Raw genomic sequence first — 22,126 nt, 5'->3', positions numbered from 1 at the left:
TCCTTAACTTATTATACATGCACACACAGGCAGCACCTGCGGGCCCACAGGAACACGCACAACCACAAATGACAGCATCGCACAAGCGTCGCCCGCTTTAAATACGACACGTCCGGCTCCTGAGGACACTGTAATTATTCTGGCTTCTCTCTCTGCCAAGAGCGGCAAATGGCCAAAATCCATTAAAAAGCCAGCTGGCACATGGGCGCCTCTGCCAGTCAGCCCACATGCGCCATCCCCTTTCTGCCCGCGCAAAATTCCTCTGGGGTCCCGACTGCATGTGGTGAGACAGGATGGTGCGACAGGTATGGGGGGATGACGGATGAAAGAGTGAGAGGAGTGTGTGTGTGTGTGTGTGTGTGTGTTTGAGATAGAGAGAGGGGGGGTAAGAGAGAAAATGGATAGAAATTCAATAATTGAACATGCTCCATGCTGTGAAGATAATTCCACCCATGTTCAAGTAGAGATTTCCTGTCCCTCTTTCTGGCGTGAAAAGCATTTAAGTTCAGATTTGCTGCACCAGAATGTGGAGTTGGCACCTCGTGGCTTAGCCAGGACTTCCAGAAATAGAGTTGGCCTGGGTCAGCAGCCCCAACACATTACAGCCAGCGGATTCATCCAGCAGGGTTTCTCTCCAAGCACATGCATTGGGACACATCCAAGGAATGCAAAGGAATGAAATGCCCGCACTGTGATAAAACTCCCATATATTTAATGTGTTTACAGCGTTTGACCCGACTGGGTCTTCCTCAGGCAAGAGGAAGCCTGAGGAAGGCCCATTCGGTAAAACGCTAAACACATTAAATATTTGGGAGTTTTAGCACAGTGCGGGCATTTCATTCCTTTGCAGTTCTAGTTCCATTTGCCCTGCACCTCACCGGTGGGGATGTGCACACCTCCACTACTACTCATTACACATCCAAGGAAGGCCTTCCAAGCCACAATATGCACCACTTATATGCCACCTTTTGAGTTTTGATATCATCTTCAAGATCATTATGAGAGCATATGGTTATGTTAAGAAATAGACACACTTGTCATATTATGTCATATTATATTAGCTACTTAGGCTATGCTCTATATAGCTCTATGGTCAGGGAAGGACCACCCCATTAAACAGAATTGTTTTCTCAACTGGACATCACCTGTATCATAAAAAGACACTAGTGTAGTAGCAAGCTTTTATCAGTGTGTGTTTAGAAATGTCATGTTAGGCACCTGCTAGTTTTCACCAAAGTTCCTTACTGATGCCTTTTAAGTGATTTAGTGTCTTAAGTATCTTCACTTGATCAACTGTCTTCATTGCCATGTGTGAGAGAAAAGAGAGATGAAGAAATAAATGAGTGGGGGTTCAACACAGCTTTTACCAGTTAGAGGAATGCTATTTCAAATCCCCCTCTCCTTCCATACAGTAGTGTTTCGTCAGATCATCTCATTCACCCAGAATGCCAAGCTGGGACTCATCGTCTCGTCTGGGTTGCTGGCTGTTCCATGTTGTGCTGGAGTCCCCTTGCTTCGAATGCAGCACGAGCAGATGTGTCTCGCCCCAGCGTTCGGGGGGGGGATCAGGACTGCAGCACTGGGAGGCGAGGGCCTCATTGGACAGCCTTCACCGTCTGCAGTGCATCCACACAGCACAGTGCCAGAGGAGGCCGACCGCCGCCGCCACTGCCCTGTGAGAGCTCGTCACTGTCTGTCACACCGCTGTGACACCAAGAGGTGCCGATGGTGCCGCTACTCCGCCATAATTAGGATTTCTTTGACAAAGTCGAAAGCGTCAGGCTTCTCCTCTCCCTCTACTATCTCCCCCGCGGCTGTCTGCAACGTCCTTGTTCAGATCGAGTTCTCTGATAGGCTGGCCTGATGCAACCCAAGACTGGTGAGCTGTCATATCAAATTCAGTGTCTAAGGAACACAAAGCGAAAGTCCTGAGGTTCACAGCAGAGATGATACACAAAGGGCCTCATGTAGCAATAGGCTCATAATTATCTCTTAAATATCTCTTAAAAATCTCTTAATTGTTTTACGAAAAACTGAAAACCCCCTTGACCATCCTAAACACTATTTAGTGAGGATGCTGCTGCAGTGTGTGCAAATGTGTGCCATGCTATACTGTGCACGCATGATCTCTAAACTGCACTCCCTGCAAGGGCAGCTCTGTCTGTGGGTGCGTGGGTGCGTGTGTTGGTCAGAGTCTTCAAAGCAGCTTTGTAGTTGCACATATGTCTCTCAGCCTACACACACAATTACATTTTATAAGTGTTTAATTCCTTTAAAATGGCCACTGGTTATCTCAAATACTGTTGCTACTGGTAATAGACTAATTATCTAGGATTACTGAAGCATTATTTCATAACTTTCTTGTGTTTCACAAGTTCAAAATGTTTGTTTCCTTCCACTGGAAAACCAATTAGAGGGATGAAATTAGATATTTTTCTCTTCTCTTGGTAAGAAGGCTCCACAAGCAAAGATATAAGAGAAAATTGTCATTGTCAATAATGTCACTGAGGTCCCAGTTTTGTTGAAGAGTACTATAAGAAGAATAAGTCTATGAGCAACACACATCAGCATGTTCCACAGACAAAGAGAGGACCTCTGGCTACAAACATCCCACATGGTGGGGTTGAGTTCAGTTTGTTAGGCGCTGGCAGATAGCATCATCACCTGTACCTACAGACAGGGAGAAGTTTTCGAACTGAATGTCGAGCCTCAGATGTTGTCCAAAGTCAGACTAAAACAAACACCCCCAAGACACACATGCACACACAAACACACATCCCCCCCACAGGCCTCCTCAACAACCCCAACCCACTCTTTCCAATCACACTGTCAAACGTCTGCCTGCACACCCTCATCCAGCCCTTGCATGCCTGCTCTGCAAGGGAGAACACACACACACACACACGGCATTTATACGCACAAACAGAAAGACAGAAGCACACATAGACGCACATGCAGACATAAATGCACACACACATAGGCATGCATGCACATACACACATACACACAAATAGAAAGTCACACACACACACACACACACACACACACACACACACACACACACACACACACACACACACACACACACACACACACAGCACCTCCATCAGCCCTCACTACTCCCCAGCCTTGTTGCCCTGCCAGTCAAATGAGTGGGAAGTCCACTGGAGTTTGCAGACTGAGAGAATTTGTATTTTTTATTTTTGTCTCACTGAAGGACAACACGAAAGCCTGCCAGGCGAGTCAGAGCGGTCAGTCGGAATCAAACCTCACTGCTCTCCATTCTCCAAGACAACCAGGAGACGCAGAGAGCCAGGCGGTCAGTCGGAATCAAACCTCACTGCTCTCCATTCTCCAAGACAACCAGGAGACTCAGAGAGCCACGCACCACTGCTCAGAGTTCCACCGCTGTAGATGATTGTTCCAGAATTTTCTCTCTCTCACTCACACAGTGTAGCAGGACAAAGATTATATACGGTAATCCTATGTGCAGAGTCACTGTTGCACAGAGGGTTAATCCATTTGACATTATAGCTCGAAACTAGTGTTGACATCCTCAACATTCACATCCTCAGACAAAATTAGACCAATAATAACAATATTAATAATAGTAACAATAATAATAGTCATCATTAGCATCATCATAATCATGATCATCATCCTCACTGTTTGAAATTGGTGTTCCTCAGAAGAGACTGATCACGCAATATATACTGCTTTAAGGGGGAAGGCACTGCTTTTCCCCCCCTCCCATCCCCTGTTGTGAGCTGGGTATGGGGGTGCACGCCAGTGCTTTTGAGGAAATATCCGTCAGCTCCCCACATACAGTAGCTCATTCAGCCAAGCCCTCAATTTCCCTGGCACAGAATGTCCCATCAGCAGTCCTTGGAAAGCCATAGCTCTCACCTGGCTCTCACATAAAACATGGGAGTACCTTTTCAGTACCATTCAGTTATGTTCTTTTAAATTCTACCAACTGATTTCAAAGGGAAGTAAAAATGCCTGCAGTGATTTCAAATAATATGCTGCCATTTGGCATGCCAGTCGCTGGCACACATAGAATTGTGACTGATGTAGAAATGTGAAAATTATATAATGATCATTTTATTTCTCATTCATCTACACTCTCCTAAAACTCAATCCCACACTTTCAGCAAAGTGTAACTTGATTAGCCCAGCAATGTGCAATTACGGGAAAGTGTGATTTGGGAAGAATATCAGACCAATGACAACTACACATCCATGTAAATTTCCACAGCCACTAAAATGAGGCTGATATGGCCAACTAACCAATAGAAGCCCGGTCAGACTCAGTGAGGAAGTAATGTGAGACCCAGGCAAGGAGATCCCATTCTCATCTCTGGAATCACACCAGATCCAGTGTGTCTCATGAATCTTTCAGTCCCTCATGCATAATGCACCAGTCTTAAGACACCCAAGAAACACTGCAAATACCTCCGATCCATCTGATCCCTGTGCAAACTCCAACCATGCTGCAGACTAACTCATGCTGAGGACTGCGGCCAACACCATCTTATGGAATGGCAATCAAGTGAATAAGATTAATTTGCTTATCCTGAGCATCAAATCTCAGAGCAATGTGAAATTGCAGCGTGGATCAGGGGTTTTCTCTGGTGGATGAATGACTAATTATGAGGTGTTTGCTCTCTGCTTCTAATCTAGCAGAAAAATGGCATTTGATCAAGGGTGCAGCAGTCCAAGGGAGTCTTTTCATGGCTGTGTGAGACCCACTGTGTGTTTGACACAGACAAACAATCAGCCAGGATGGGCTCCACTCTTAACGGCTCACAGCGCAGCTGGCAACAGTGTGAGCGTGAGCCGAAGAAACAAACAGCCGACAGTCTTCTCCCCTCGCAGGCACGCTGAAAAACAATCACACTGGCAAATGGTGGGTAAATATAGAAGAGGAGTGCAAAATAGATTTTAGGTCTAGAGTTTCAAAAGTGCTTGCTAGTTTACTGCTTGTTTTAGTTTTGAGTTCATGTTATGAAAAGCGTCCCAAGAACCCTCAGGGCTTAAAGCCATTTATGAGGACGCCATATATACTGTAGTATCATTGCCTATTTTTAAATCTTAAGCATACCCGCTCACGCCTGAATTCAGGCACGGTGCCTGAACACTTTAAGCCCTGAACCCTTCCTCACAGAAGACACAGCACCACTAAGCAGGCAGAGAGGTTGTGTGCAAAATGTTCTAGCATGGAGACCAGCTCATGTGAGAGAGAGCCCATGTGAGATGCAGGCGGGCTTCCTGTCCATTCCGTCCTCACACATCATCACATGCAGCAAATCAGTACACTGAGAATATGAACTTGCCCTGCGGAGGTTCCTGATTGGGTGAACTTTAGCACAATATTGTATCAAAAATGTTTGCAATGACATTTCCCAAAACACCATATGAAACAGACATAACATTCTTGTAGCGGTAGGTCAGCTAGCAAGCAAGCTAAGTGAGCATAGCTACTCCCTGTCATAAGATTTACATAAATGTCATAAATATGGCAGTCAGTCATATACATTCAATGTCTAGTCATACAACAGTGGTAAGTCACCATTATCGGTAATTGTTTGATGCTATGACCATTTATGAGCTATCCTTCAATCAGGCAATTAAAAAGTAAACTAAAGTGTTGAGTGCTTGCTTTATTTATTTTTCAAAGTCTTCGATTTATTATCAAGAAAGTTTAAGCACCCAGTTGAAGTACTATAGGGTGTTGAGCGCGCTTCTTTATTTTCCTATCCTTCAATCAATCATATATCAATTGGAAATGTCTTTATTATACATTGGCAATTTGGCATACACTTTGTAAGTTCTTATGGAATAATAGTCATTTTGACTTTGGTAGGCACACCAGTAATATTGGCTTCCATGGGTGGTTTCCTACCCTGAGGCAGGAGGCAGGCTGTGACATGGGCCATAGAGTTGACAGGGTCAGCCGAGGGACAGCAGCAGAGACAATTTGAGGGTCCATGCCAGTCCACTCAATCCGACCTCTTACTCACACTCACTGTGAACAAATGATGAGCCTAGAAACCCTATGGCCCACTCTCCAACCAGGACAAGGTAAAGCACCTTACCCTTGAGCTAATAAGACAATATGCAGACCAATGACCTCTGACCTGCACACCCACGTACCCTGCCATAAAAGTGACAGATCGATACCACCCCTGACCTCTAGATCATTCCTCTATCTCCTCTATTGTCTCACCGCTGGGTCCCTCTTACAGACGTCATGTATGGTAGAGGCCTGGGGTTTTGTGTATGGGATTCTTTATGGGAGCCTTGATGAGGAACAAAAACTTCCATTATCGTCCCTGTGCAATAGTACCACAAAACTCAATCCAAAGAGGCATTAGCCCAAACATCGATCTTAAGCTCAGTAACATTATTGATTCCCATAAAGAGACCACAAAGCTTGTGTTGACCATTACGTGGTCAAGATTCCACCCACAGTGAGGATGGTGTTTCACTAATTCTACACTGCGGCTCAGAATGCTCGGCTTCTAGTGTGGCCTTGGAGAAAGTAGTCAAATGTTTCTTCTTAACCTGTAGTAGAGAATGCATTGTGCTGAAGAAACAGATATGGATTGATTTGCTTAGTGGCTGATTTGTGTGCATTCACATTGTGTTTTAGTGTTTAACGTTCCATGTTTGTGTTAAATGTTTAACAAATGTCAAAGGTCCCAGGTCCCATTGTTAATGTTGAATAAAGTGTAATTGTGTCTCACCGATCTCACAGCTCTCTCCAGTGAAACCCTGCGGGCAGAAGCAGCCATAGCCCTCCCCCTCCGGCAGACACGTTCCTCCATGCAGACACGGGCTCATCTGGCATGCTACAGAGACAAAACACACACACACACGCACACACATGCACACACACACACATGCACACACACACACACGCACGCGCACACACACTTTTTTAGATTTTTTAAAATAGATGACAATGTGTTGGTTCTGAAGTACCTTGCTTTCAGACTCCAAATTGAGGATGTAGCTTAGTGCTGATGAGAGTCATATGAGCCTCTAAAAATAAACACCTTTGGCAAGTTTTTGAAGACACAGGGTGGATAAAAACTATCCAAACTTATTGTAACATGCTCTAAGAACATTTCTAAAATGGTTGCTTATGATTATGGTGTAAATAAGAGGCTGGTTAAGGCTGCATTTATAGTCTCAGCTGGAGACTTGTTGAATTGTGGCATGGTGTACTTTCTACGTGCTGTCCATTTAAAAGCAGGGATGAGGCCAGCATAAGTAACCAAAGCAGAAGCTAAAAGAGGCTGACCCCCACCCCCACCCCACCCACCCGTCCCCCTCTTAAGAGCAGAACATCAGACACTATTCCATCCTTACTCACTCTGAGGCCTCCTGCCAAACCACCCCTCCATGCACACAGCACAGCAAAAGAAAGGACACACAAAGAGCTCTTGGTTGGTGTGGAACACTTGGCCTGGCTGCCGTGTCTCCTGGCTGGTTGGAGTGCTGATCTCCACACCACTAATCTGCCATATGGCCCTGCCTCAGCAGCCTGGGACGCTCGATCCACACACACACATTTAGTGGGACGATTAGAATGAATAAAGGGTGAAGGTTGCCCCATAAATCTCCTTTAATGCCATCAGGGAGACCATTTGGGCTGCTGTGTAATGGTGGCATCCAATATTTCTCTCTGTTTCTCTCTTATTATCTCTCACTCTCACTCACACACTCACACATGCATTCATTCATCTATCTATCTATCTATCTATCTATCTATCTATCTATCTATCTATCTATCTATCTATCTATTGCACATACCTTTGTTAGTAGGTCATATGTCATTTGGATGCCAGTATCTTTCTGACCCCAAACTTACATGTTACATAACACAAACACAAAGTTCCCAATTCACTGGCATGTAGTCTAAGGTTTGTTTGCAATTTGGATCACATGTTGGTATCCACACATTTTCTTCATCTTCTTCATACATTTCTCACTCTCTCTCTCCTTTTCTTTATCACTCTCTCACTCTCTCTCTCTGTCTCTCACACACACACACACACACACACACACACACACACACACACACACACACACACACACACACACATACACACACACACACAGTGCTTCAGTGGTTTAACATAATCAGCATGTTTTGCTGATCTGCATAGAGTTCCGGTAGCCTAAATCACATCCTGTGTGCTTTGGTCGTTTTGAGGGCCATGCCTGAGACATTGCTATGGTTGCCGAGCAAACCTGTCCCTCTCATTTTCTTCTCCTCTCTTTTCTTCTGCTTTTCTTTTCTGCTCTTTTGTTTCTGCAGCACATGTTTGCAAAGGCTGCACCTCTCCACACACTGGAGCCTGTCCATAGCACTCTCCCTCAGTTGTCATGGCAACCCTCAGAGAGGGAGAGAGACAAGGAGAGGAGCTGCTCTCCAAGGAACAAAAAAAGTAGGCAACATACAACGATCAGCAAAAAAAGCAATATACATTGAAATACACGTGCAATGCTTAAATATTTAACTCCCTTTGCACTTCAAAATTGTCCCTGCCATCTACATGCCTACCGAAATGAATGTTTACGCTTTCTATTAGAAAATAATTGTGAACTATGTCATGTTTTTTTTCTTCTCTTTCCTCGCCACCTGGCTCGTTGCTTAATTGGCTCATTAGGGGGTGCTCTCTCATCTCAGCGCTGAGTTGGTTCTATTGACGTGTTTGTGCTCTGAATGCCAGTCTGAGCACGCTCCAACCTCCTCAGTGCCCAAGCTCCTCTCCTACACATGCTGTAGCACTACAGCCTCATGCCTTTTAACATACACGCCGCTCCGCTTAGTGGGATGTGGAGAGAGCTAAGTGTGCAGGGTGCCACAGGTTCACATGTGGAACTGATGGAGATGCCTGTTGACAAACTGACTGGTGAAGGTTTTTTCATTAAGTTGAATTATGTCCATATCCTTACAGACCCTTCACTGAGTCTATTACACACACGTGCTGATTTCATGCCAGGTGCAGATACATCACCATGAGAAAATCAGTTAATTAATTCGCACAGCACACGCTTCATACATGGGAATTACATAGACAGCACAATATACCCAGGAGGAGTATACTGTATATGGAGTCCGTGTGGAGGTGACAAATTACTGGGGCACACAAAGGTATGTTGTCTATGTGGATTGGCAGTTTCCAAGCAGGCTAATTTGAGGCCATCTGTAATGTGCCATGCAATTGGCTTGTTTGTGAAAATGTGTCCAGAACCAAGCACAAGAGATGCTGAGGGCCCCTGAGACCAAGGCTGTGGCTAGGAGACAGAAGTTTCTCACCTGCTGTCACTAGAAATCCTCCTCTACACAAGACCTTTTCCTAGCCTGGTTCCGCCCTCCTACGTACTTCCACTCAATTTTCATTTCATTTCAGTACGTCGTCTGGGATTTCGGTATATTTGCAGGTTTTCAATTTTCATTTTCCTTCAGTACGTTGTCTGAGATTTCGGTATATTTGCGGTTTTTCTCAGGCCAAATTATACCTGTCCAATCAGCGAACAGAGTGGGTGGCTGAGAACGATGACGTTGAGGTCGTGCGCTAGTTTGAGCATGACATACGTCACAACCAAATGTTAGCGATTGGTTATGGCAGATCCAGAGTGGCTCTGGGCAGATCCAATAGTTTTAAACGTCAACAGAGTACTTGCTTTCAAGGCAATTAACACTTGGCCATGGAAAGTGGCCAGTCTCTCTGTACATTATGAAATGTACGAGAGTCTGGTAGGACCAGGCTCACCTTTTCCTACCCTGAAAGATAAATCTGCTTCTCAGAACCCATCATCTCTCTACTCTACCTTCCTGGAAATAAGGAGAATCTTGTAAAAGACAACAGCCAACAGAATCAACCACAAGTGGGTTTCTGCTGTACTGTTGCTGGCTAAATCTCATGTCCTTTCCTCTCAACAAGCAGCAGAGATGAGGCACAGGTCAAGTCTCATCCAGGGGTCACTACAGCGTCCATGCCACTGATGGAGATGGTTATGTGGCACACAATGACCAGGGATCCATCCCCACTGTCCTCGTAGAGGGGAACAGACACAGCAATCGCGTGAGGCTTATGAAAGATGAGATGCACACTTTCTCTTTCTTTCTTGTCTTTTTTTGTGAGGGGGGGCTGGCGGCCGTGAGGTTAGAAAAAGTGCTGTGCTGTGGGCTAGGAGCTCTCAATAAAAATGGAGCAGGGTGGAAAAATCGATCGGCCTGGAGATGAGCTGACACTTTCCCATCACATGCTGTGTCAGACACCAGACCCCAGGTTCCCACGGGAACACCTTGGCATTTACGGCAAACGCAGAAACAAACAAGGACCATGTTGGCTATATTACAGGGTAGTGTTCCACTCCTCAACAGGGACCATAACTCAGCATATGCTCGGGGTTAAGAAACTGTGAGATAACATCTGTGTAATATAGCTCAACAGAAAATAAGAATTCATGAGAAACTCTGAAAGATAAAAAAGTGAAAACAGAGAGAGAGAGAGGCACAGACAATGGTGAGAGGCAGCGATGAGAGAAAGAGAAAGAGAAAGAGAGAGAGAAGAAACAAAGTAAGGGAGGAGTGTAAGGTTTGACAGAGAGAGAGAGAGAGAGAGGGAGAGAGTGATGGAGGCCATGTCTGACGGTGATGACAGGGGAGAGATAAGCTGTAGCTCAGTGGTGTGCCCTGCCACAGGCATTATGATTCTCTCTGACAACACCATAATCTCCTGCCAACAGAAAGTCGCTTGACATGAAAAATGGTGAGAGAATATGACAGACAAATAGACAAACATATGGACAGACAGACAGAAAGAGAGACAGACAGACAGGAAGAGAGAGAGAGAAACAGAGGGGAAGTAATACAAGAATGATACCCCATAGACTCATGGAATCTTAGAGGACCGCTGATCAGCTAATGTGATTAAACTGTAAGATGAGACTTAGAAACTACAGCCCTATCCAAACAACAAACAACAGTGCAAATAGCCAAACAATCCAGTCAAATAGCCAACCTTTTGTCTTTCATTTTTGGCATTCGAAGGAACCCACAAATCAATAATTCATACAAGTGTATGAAGAGTATGGGCCTCATTCAGTAGTTGATACCTTTCCATAAGACTCTCGTCGCTCTCATTAGAACAAAGATGGCCCTCAGCAAGGCTCTCCCTGTATCTCCTAACAGGTTGTTCTGGGTGATGGGATATGACAACAGTTCAGTGTCAGACTGAATGAGGGACTAACTTGCAGTTAGCGCAGGACAATTCACTTTCTATCTAAAAGGGCCTTCATGCTTTTATGTGCTAGGGAACAACGTACTGTCAGATAGTCCTTGTAGCAAGCATTTCAGCACTTCAAGTACAGCAGATGTACTGTACGGTACATCAGACATGAATATAATTAATTAAATAGAAGAACTGCTTAAAATAATTGCATGGTTATTACAAAGTAATATTTGTGTTGATCTATCACTGCTAGGGGTGAATGGTGCTCACATAACAAGCACAAGCAGTTTTGTTAATTAGAGAGGCACACTTTTATCGTGTTGGGAGCTGAAAAAGCACCTGTGTTGCTATGCAGACAAGACAAACTCTGAAACATCTTTAACCTTGAAATACTTTGCAGCAGGCAACCAGCTGCACACAAAGATAAAACATTATCTAAGTCAGGGTTCATGACAAGAAGAGAGAGATGGAGAGAAAGAGAGAGGGAGGGAGAAAGACTGAAGGAAACTAGACCCACAGAGAAGCAGGTGAAATGACACAAAAGGAAAAGAAAGAAGAGAAAGAGGGAAAGAAGAGAAAGAGAGAACCCCACCTGAGCCATTCCTCCGGGACAGCTCCTCGTTGCCATGGGCGAAGTCTTCCGCAGGGTTGCCAGGCAGCAGGACTCCTGAGCCTAGAGTCTGCGCCTCGTCCTCTGTGGCCAGTGCTGGACCGCCACTCCCACTGGGCCCGTACGCCTCCAGGGCAGTGGACCTCAGCTCGGGCAGCAGGCGGGTGGACTGGATCAGTGGGGTGGCGTCCTCCGTCAGGGGCTTCACGGAGCCCCCGTGCCCCAGCGAGAGGTTTGGCGTCTGGCGGGAGGTCACGGTTGGAGAGGGGGCGGCGGTGGTGGGGCTGGGGGTGGTAGATGGTCCCTTGGGAACTTTGGGTTCCTTTTTCTGGGATCGGTCACCTTTGGACCTGCCTCGGCCCGTGCTGGGTGGCCGGCGCTCGTACTGAATCTCCCCCCGGGCCTCCTCCACTCCCTTCCCTCTCTGAGTGCTGGTGGTGGACGACACGGTGGTGGCGGATGTTGCTGTACTGGACGGAGGCGTAGTGGTGGACCTGGTTCTGGAGGGGTTGGTGTTCGGCTTGACCTCACTCCATGTGCTACTGCCGCCTTTGCCCACTTTCCGCTCATCGCCATTGGACGGGACTACCACTGACCAGCCCCCTGATGTGATGGTGGCCTCAGGTGTGGACTCCTGGCCTGATTTGACCCTTGGCGCGCTGCTAGTGGTGGAGGCTCCAGGTGAAGGCCCAGAGGTTGGGGCCGGTTTGAGAAGCCAGGTGCGGCCCCACCACGACATCAGTCCTGTGGGATGGAAAACACACCCTTATGATTACCTCATAATACTCACTGAAGACAATGGCTTCCTTTAAACAAGGGAGTCTTAAGGCTTTCTTATGGAGAAAAGGTGGGGATAGATACAGTAGGTAGGTGAACCGGTCCACACATACTAATGATCTATAATGGATTTTAAGCTAGTCTGAGGGTACTAAAGATACTGTATGTAACAGGGTTTCATTTGATTTCATCACTCTTACTGGTCCAATCCTATTACACTAGTTGATTTAATTCTACCCTATTGTACAGTGATCAGTTAAACACAGCATGATGCTTTTCACCATTTTGTTAACGATAAAATAAATACTTGTTTCTAAATTAGCTCTAAATTAAAACTGGTAGGCCTCACACACTCTATCCTTGCCTGCCATTTACTTCAGCTTAATAAAAATATAACTTAGTTACATTTGTTAATGAGATTTCTTATCCAAAGTAGACTCATTTACCCCCTAACCCCCTGCCACCAAACACACACACACGCACACAAGCATTTTTGTACAAGCATGCTCATTATAAATCCGCCTTCAGCCATGCAGAGTCTGGGTGCTGCCACACTCGGTCTGACTGTGGCTAAACAAGTCATCCGATCGCTGTAGCTGTTTTTCCAATTACAGCACTGATGCTGCTGCTCCTGGCCCCATTCACGCTCTACCCTTGATGCTGCGCTCACCTCCAAACACCCCCCGCAGCCACCACAAGCTGCCTGATGTGGATATGCACAATGTAATCAACTATCACAAGACTTGAGCTTCTTTTATCAGATTCCCAATGAGGTGGAACAGAATTGGGGAGACAGATTTGCGTATTTGCTTTTCTTTTATGTAAATGCTATATTTTTTTTCAGTGTGATTCCTGATTAGGGTGTTTGAAATATTTTCTCCCCCCTCTCCCCTGGCACACACAAACACACACATACACACACACACACACACACACACACACACACATACACAGCACATTGGCATGATGGAGGGGGGGTATTTAATCATTATTTAGGCTTCAATAATTCAGTAGGCATCTCATGCATGGGAACTTTATGGAAATCACAAGCAGAGCAACAACGCAATTATAAACTCCGTTTAGGCCTAATTATTTCCCCCCTCTGCTTTTAAAGCATGTTTTATTAATTAACCAACTCGGTGCAGGCAGCCATCAGGATCAGCCTCGGCACAGGAGCAAAACATCTCACTCTGACACTGCTGTGACCCTGACTTTGCTCCTCCGCCCTTCAGTGAATGAGACCAACTCTGACTGAATTAATTAAAGCGTGAGCTCAAACCTTTAAATAATTGCATCAGCTATCCAGAACTGTCTGAAAAGCATACAAGAGGCAGGCTCCTTAGAGACAAGCATTTGCAGTCAAGTGAATGCCTTGTGTAAAAGACGAAGAGCATCCTGCTACAGTTCTGTGAATGTTCATGGGCAGATGCACTAGGTACTAAATGTCATTCCACGGTAACTTTCTCAACTCAATATTGATGAAATTGACATTCCTCTTGTATTTCCTGATGCACTCTGGCCTCTTGTATTGGCTATTTTAACTCTTGGGTCCTCTCATACTCAACTTACAAACATCAACTTGTTCAGAATTCAGAATTTTGTGTTCTGGGCTGTTCCATAGAACTGACTATGACTTCTGTCTTTCAGCAACTTCATTGGCTCCCTATGACCATACCATACTGATTTAGATTTCTGCTTCTTACGTTCTGTACTCTTCATAACCCAGATCTCCTTCCCATCTTAGATCCTCCTCCTCCAACACTCTCTGCTCGGCCACTCAGCTCTGCTCTCTCTTACCCTTAGTTCTCCACGTCTGGCCTGGGCCGGCCCCTGCCTGGTGGGCTACTATGGGCTTTAGAGCTTTCATCCATGTTGCATTACACACATACCATAATATCCACTCTTTTCCCACATTCACATCCCACCTTCAAATGTACCTCTTGCCTATTCTGTTTGCGTCTATCCCTAACCACTAACTACACGTCACACAATTATTTTTTTTCCACCTAAAAACCAATTTGTTTTTCACAACCATATGATAACATACTGTATGATGCAAGCTGAAATATACAGTATAACACCATATATAATTGCATTCTATGGGAAGGTACACATTGTTCACGCCAGGCTGTCACATCCGGCCCTAGCTCACATGAAGGCTGCAGTTTTCTAAGTCATGGCTGGTACAGTATGACAAACAGCTTTGAGTGTTTACACTGCAGTTGGGCCACACTCTGAGCCCCTTGCACATTGCCACTCATTTACTGACCCACACCACATCACTCGTCCTGCTCAGAAGGCGCGGGGACAAGAAACCTCCATCCTTAATTTGCCAAAGGGGCTTGAATAATGCACCAGCCTGACTAAGTTCCCTCTCCCAGTTAAACATTAATGGCGGCCGCCACCGAATTTGGGCCAGAGAGGATATTTGTATTAATGAGGCCAGAGAGTGGCGGAGAGGGACCTCCAGCTGGGCTGGGCTGGGCTGGGCAGGGCTGGGCTGCATGCTAATGCGGACGGAGGGACGGTTAACCTAAGCACACCTCTGCAGGGGCCTGCGAGGCCGCTCGACTCAGCCTCCTTGCCTGGCCAGGGCCGTCCACTGCCTCTCCTCCTCAGTCCAGTTCTCTGGCACCTGCCTGGCCCCTCTGACTGCTGCTGGTTTTGTCCCTGGCTCTGCTCTGTCTCGTGCTCCGACACCTCATCTTTCTTCATCCTCCCCTGTACCCCCCCCCCCTTTCTCTCTCTCTCTCTCTCTCACTCTTCCCTCTTCCCATTTCTTTTCTCTCTATCTCTCTCGTCATCTCTTTCCTTGGGTCTACCTACTCAGAATCCTTGGCTCTATCTCTCTCTATTTACTCTAGCTGTCCCCCTTTCCTTATTCTCTCTCCCCTCTCTCTCTCTCTCTCTCCCTCTCTCTCTATCTCTCTCTCTCCCTGTCTCTCCCTCTCTGGGGAAGCGTGATGAAATAGCAGAGGTATCCTGATGGCTTAGGGAGGCTAGTCTCAGGCGCTGCATTTAATTTGAAGTCGCGGAGCTGACAGGAGGGCATCCATTACCACGCCTCATTCTGCCCTAACTCCACTCCCTCAGCTCCAGCTCATTTCTCTCTCTCTCTCTCTCTCCCTCTATCTTTCCTTTCATTCTCTCTCTCTTTCCCTCTATCTTTCCTTTCATTCTCTCTCTCTTTCCTTTCATTCTCCCTCCAGGGGGATGTGTGCTCTGACTGATACCACTGACATCACTCCCTGATGATCTCTGACTTGGCGTGTGTTTAAAACAAGTCACTTGCTGCTCTCCAAACCAAACAACATACAAAAAAATCAAACTTAAAAACTGTTATTTTTTACTCACTACTTCTGTCTAGTCTATTCAAATATAGTGTTCATAGAAACACAAAACTTATGACATTATATGGATTTATGGATTATGGATATAGGTTCTGGTCCACTAGAGTATACTCTTTGAAAGAAAGATGTACCAAATTATAGCTGAACTAAAACGCTATTGTTTTGCTAAAAAAGGGAGAAAATTGAAATGTAAGATAGAAATAAGAATGAATTGATTTGCAGGGGTCTCCACGGTCACACTGAAAATAACATGAAGCTAAGAATAGGCACTGCAAATGAGAGATGAGCGCAACTAAAAAGGCCCTGTGGAAGGATTGTCATATCGCTGTCCTACATTTTAGGAAGACAGTGACAGCTTAGTCGAAAATAGAGCTTCTGGAGACAATAAAAATATATATATATATATATATATATATATATATATCTGAGGTTGACAGAAGTTTACTATATCCCTCTAGAATCTAAATCTCCTAGTAGCAACACAGGAGATGATTCAAAAATAACTGGATGAGGAGACACTTCCTCTGGTCACACACTATGTGGTATGTTAATAATAATAATAATAATAATAATAATAAACACTATGTGGTATGTTGTGACATAACACCCATTATAGACATTCACTTCCATCAACAGGCATTAATGAGTCCAACCTGTACACAGTCTGTCCCTTGTGCTCACTCTGGCTCAGTGTGGACTCTCTCAGGCCTAAGGAGGTGAGGGGGTCTCCTGCGACAAGGACACAGTACTGAGCAGTAATCCTCTTATGTAACTCAACAGAGTAAAGCAGCAGGGTGTTCACATGTAAACGTCCATCAGAGTAGCACCACACCTATGAGCTCTACTTACAGTACAGACAATCCTATTCTGAGTTGTCTCCAAAAACCAGGGTTGTGCACAATTCGAATTGTGCAATTCTGCTTCTGAATTGGAATTTAAGATCCAGTTTCAATTTAATTCTGGAAATTTGCACAAGCCTGCCACAAACTGATCATAAATTACTAGTGTGCAGCAGAGTAATTTAGCCACATTGTTTGTTCTCCCTAGTGGTATGAATCTGCTGTGACACTGTATATTCTTTAGTCATATATCATGCCATTGTTGTTTTAACGCATGCCCATTTCATAATGGTCAGATTTACTGTTGTATAATTGATTGTATAATTTCCTCCCCTCCTCCTCTCCCTTTCTGTTATCATTGACAATGACATTGTCTCCACTGCCTGCCTGGTTGGTGGATTTGTCTGAGAGAACCCATCATGAAAGGAGCCATCGAATGAGAAGCATCGGGTGTCAAGATCATCTTTTCTTTTCTCTTGTGAGAAAAACAACACAGGCTATAGAGAAACAGAGACGTATCCCTAACAACACAGATGACGTTGAATGAACAGGAGAGCAAAGGGATTCATGTTGAGAGATGCTTTGAAATCCTTGTCAAGGTGACTGTGCTGCAAACAGAGGCTTACTGGCTGGCATCTGATCCAGGGGGTGACATGATGGACACAGACACATGACAGACAGAAAAGATATTCAGAGAAAAGAGGCGTGCGCGCGCACACAACACACACACACACACACGCACACTATTTACTGTCTAATACAATTACAGACCTGATACTGGTGTGCTGGTTGGGTCTGGCGTACGCTGCGTTTGCGTCTGGGTTTGTGTCTGCGTCTGTGTCTGCGTTTGCGTCTGGGTTTGTGTCTGCGTCTGCGTTTGCGTCTGGGTTTGTGTCTGTGTCTGCGTCTGTGTCTGTGTTTGTGTCTGCGTCTGCGTCGGGATGGTGCTGGTGCGGACCCCCTCCTGCGGGTCGCCGTCCTCCTCGGCTCCAGTGAGGTAGTTCCAGGGCTTCCAGAAGGAGTTCACAATCTTGTTCAGCGCATCCTTCCCCTTCCGCTCCGTCGTCGAGGACGTCGTCGAGGGGCTCTGAGTCAGCGTCCGGCCCGACGGTGGACTCTGGGTCACCGTCCGCCACGGCGACGCGCCCTCTTCTTCGTCATCCTCTACCTCCTCCCTCGCCGACCCTCCTGGGCTGTCCTGACCACCTCGGCCTGACCCCTGACCTTTCACGTCCCGGGGCCTGTCCATGGATCCGCTCCAGTCCAGCGACGTGTCGCCCGGCCGCAACTGCAGAGTCACGTACTCCCCTTTGTCGGCATCAGCCACCTCCGACCACCAGGAGTCGGGTCTGGAGAGGTTCTGCTTGTCTGGGTCCACCTGACCGGTCCAGTAGAAGGACTGGGGAGCATCTGGAGATGGCGTGGACATACTGGAGCCACTGCCTGAGGTGTCTAGACAGAGCATTCAGGAGACAGACGTTAGGCTGCCATCTCACACAGAAGGGTATCATACGCTAGGACATAATTTGACCAATTTGTCAACATTTAACAGTGACAATAGGAAGAGGCATATTCATGTTTCTAGTGTCATATGTATGCAATAAAATATATACAGTGTTGCAGATACTGCATGTGAACAATCATGAACAATCATATTCAATATTTCCATGTCATTTTCGTTAGATAGGTAAGAAGGTAAGAACTGCTAATAACATTGTGTTTACAGTTTTTTTCAAATGCTTACACACTAAATCTTTGCTTGTCACACAATTTTCTAATCATGTCTTCCAAACATCATAACCCCACACCAAATCTGCAAAACCATGCACTAATTCTCAGTTTTGACTCAGTTTTCAATTGACTAAAACACATTTTGCAAGACACCACACACAATTTTCTACGTAACACACAAAAATCGAACAGGAAGTAACTTGATTTCATTTTTCAAACACAACCCATCAAAATGCCACACTAAATCACCAGTGCTTCACTCTCTCTCTTCACATGTGTAAACACTCATTACTTTACGGAACACCATCCAGTCATTGCCTTAGTATAGGCCTATAAATAGATACTCTATATGTAGGTATGGACCCTTTCAATCTGGCCCTAGAGGATTTCAGAACCAATGCAGATACTTTGAAATTAATGACTTTATGTACAGTAAAACTTGTCTTTTTTGCTATATTTTTGTGTCTTTTTTGTGTTTTTGTGTATAAAAAACACAAAATTGTATTTTTCTATAGACCTATGAATACACCCCCCCACACACACACACACACACACACACACATACAGACACACACACACATACAGACAAACACACACACACTTTTCTTTTGAAAAAGCAAAGTAATTTGATAGTAGTCAGTCATTTCCATAGGCAAAATCAGCTTTTTCAGAACTCCATGTACATCTGGTGGTCATTGCCTCATATGGTGGTCTATTTTGCTTTGCTTTGTTCTTGTTGGCTGTAAAATACTGTATTCACAACAGCAAATTATTTGGGAAAAATCACTATTTTTTGGTTTTAATACTGCTTGCATTTTTACTGTGTATTTCAACTTCTCTCTGTAGATACCGTAACTTTCATTCTTGTATGGAAATACATAAAGCCTATGAAAGACAGAAGAGCGTTAGGTTTGAGCAACAGTGTGTACATGATGTATCCAAAATGTCATATTATGCGAATGTTTGATTTAAAGATGTGTTTACAGTTTTTTACAATTGTTTACACACGTTTTCAAAACTCTGTGTCTATTTTTCAAAACTCCACACACAAAACCCACAATTGCTCACACAAAATGCAAAATGCCTCAAATCTCCAGCAAAATGACACACAACATTCAAAATGTCAAAAACACATCTTTAAAGCAAACATTCGCCTCACATTACAAACACGTTTGTCATAATATGACATTTTGGATACATCATGTACACACTGTTGCTCAAAACCTAAAGCTCTTCTGTCTTAGGCTTTCTATATGTATTTCCATACAAGAGTGAAAGTTACGGTATCAACAAAGAGAAATTGAAATACAGAGTAAAAATGCAAGCAATATTGAAACCAAAACTAGTGATTTTTCCCAAATAATTTGCTGTTGCGAATACAGTATTTTACAGCAAACAAGAAAAAAAGCAAAGAAGAATACAGTGACCACCAGATGTACATGGGGGGTTCAAACAAAAATAGAGTAAAAAGAAAATTTTACATAAAGTCAACTTTTTGTAGAACATTACTGTAAGCTAAAGTCCGATTACTGTAATTTTCAAAGTATCTGCATTGGTTCTGAATATTTCAACCGGAAATCCTCTAGAAGCAGATTGAAAGGGTCCATACCTATATAGAGAGTATATCTATTCATAGACCTATACTAAGGCAATGATTGGATGGTGTTCAGTAAAGTAAAGAGTGTTTACACATGTGAAGAGAAAGAGTGAAGCACTGGTGATTTAGTGTGGCATTTTGATGGGTTGTGTTTGAAGAACGAAATCAAGTTACTTCCTGTTAGATTTTTGTGTGTTAGGTAGAAAATTGTGTGATGTTTTGCAAAATGTGTTTTAGTCAATTGAAAACTGAGTCAAACACTGAGAATTAGTGTATGGTTTTGCAGATTTGGTGTCAGGTTATGATGTTTGGAGGACATGTTTAGAAAATTGTGTGACAAGCAAAGATTTAGTGTGTAAGCAGTTGAAAAAAACTGTATGACATTTTGAATGTTGTGTGTCATTTTGCTGGAGGTTTAAGGCATTTTGCATTTTGTGTGAGCAATTGTTGGTTTTTGTGTGGAGTTTTGAAAAATAGACACAGAGTTTTGAAAACGTGTGTAAACAGTTGTAAAAAACTGTAATCCAAAGCTCAAAGCAGATTTAACCAGGACATGTTACATTCCTAAGTAGCTGGACAGTTAGTTAATCATCCATGTAATTGTTAAATGATGATGAAATTTTGCTATTTAATTGCTCAAACAAAACAGTTTTTTAATGAAATGACTAAGATAAAGCAGTGGGGGTTCTCCACTGATATGGGGATGAGAGGACGGAGTTTCTAGTGCTGTGTCAGAAAGTAATAAGACTTCTTATCGAAGGTGATCTCTCTGCTCCAGCAGGACAAATCAAAGCCATTGAATGACTGCTTGGCCTTGAACAGAACTCCTGCATATACACGAGGAGTGTGTATTTGTGTGTGTGTGTGTGTGTGTGTGTGTGTGTGTGTGTGTGTGTGTGTGTGTGTGTGTGTGTGTGTGTGTGTGTGTGTATGCGTGCATGTGTCTGTATGTACAGTATGTGAGTGTGTATGTGTGTGTGTGTGTGTGTGTGTGTGTGTGTGTGTATGTGTGTGTGTGTGATTGTCGACACATCCCACAGTGCTGGGAGGATAGTCAGGCCATTAGAGGGTAGGGATGATTAAGCAAGACCCTGAACTGTTTCTGGGCACCACGCACCACACACACACACACACACACACACACACACACACACACACACACACCACACACACACACACACACACACACCATATCCACACCCCCTCTCGCTCTTTCTCTCTTTACCATGACAAATTCTAGTATTCATCCCACATTCCTCTGACAGAAATGAAGCCTTGGAGCATCACCTTTTCTGAAGAGTCACATTCACACTAATACCAAATACTACTACTCCTTCAGCTTACTACAGCATTTTCCCAAGATGTTACATATTTGCTGTGTGTGTGAGTGCATGTGCGTGTATGTGTGTGTGTATGTGCATGCTTGTGTGCGTGAGTGTGTGTGTGTGTGTGTGAGTGTGCATGCCTGTGTGTGTGTGTGTGTGTGTGTGTGTGTGTGTGTGTGTGTGTGTGTGTGTGAGTGTGCATGCCTGTGTGTGTGCATGCCTTTTGTGTGTGTGTGTGTGTGTGTGTGTGTGTGTGGGTGCTTGCGTGCGTGTGGGTGTGCATGTGCGTGTCTTTTTGTTTTTGTGTATATTCATCCAAATCTCTGCAGGTGTCTATGAATTTGAACCAAACCAACACTTGAGTGTTTCTTTCCCCAAACTATTCCTCTAGGGTCTGGGCTTGCTCTTACCAGCTGTGGCCTGCGTCTGCGTTTGCGTCTGTGTGTGTTGGGGGGGAACAGAGCCCGTCCTGGACTCCACGCTGCTCCCCGGCACCTGTGTCCCTCTGCGGCGGGGCTTCTCGGTGCTCAGCTTCCAGGGGATCAGCAGAGACGACACGATGTTGGTCAGAACATTGCGCGGCTTACCTAGAACCCAAGCACAGACACAGGCACAGACGAGAGGTGTCAATAGACGTGCAGG

General features: G+C 44.8%; 1 protein-coding gene across 1 annotated transcript in view; it reads right to left on the bottom strand.

Moving 5' to 3' along the window:
* Positions 1-22,126, bottom strand: part of ncana (neurocan a) — a 75,662-nt gene that overhangs the window by 13,413 nt on the left and 40,123 nt on the right. The window contains exons 7-10 of the mRNA XM_048259059.1: positions 21,895-22,071; positions 17,603-18,283; positions 11,848-12,609; positions 6,750-6,854 (exon numbers count right to left, since the gene is read on the bottom strand). Coding sequence (XP_048115016.1) covers positions 6,750-6,854; positions 11,848-12,609; positions 17,603-18,283; positions 21,895-22,071 — 1,725 coding nt within the window. The remainder of the gene's footprint in view (positions 1-6,749; positions 6,855-11,847; positions 12,610-17,602; positions 18,284-21,894; positions 22,072-22,126) is intronic.

The sequence above is a fragment of the Alosa alosa genome, chromosome 1, assembly GCF_017589495.1.
Source record: "Alosa alosa isolate M-15738 ecotype Scorff River chromosome 1, AALO_Geno_1.1, whole genome shotgun sequence".
Taxonomy (NCBI): domain Eukaryota; kingdom Metazoa; phylum Chordata; class Actinopteri; order Clupeiformes; family Clupeidae; genus Alosa; species Alosa alosa.
The sequence above is the reverse complement of the archived record's forward strand: the minus strand, read 5'-3'. Positions and strand labels throughout refer to the sequence as shown.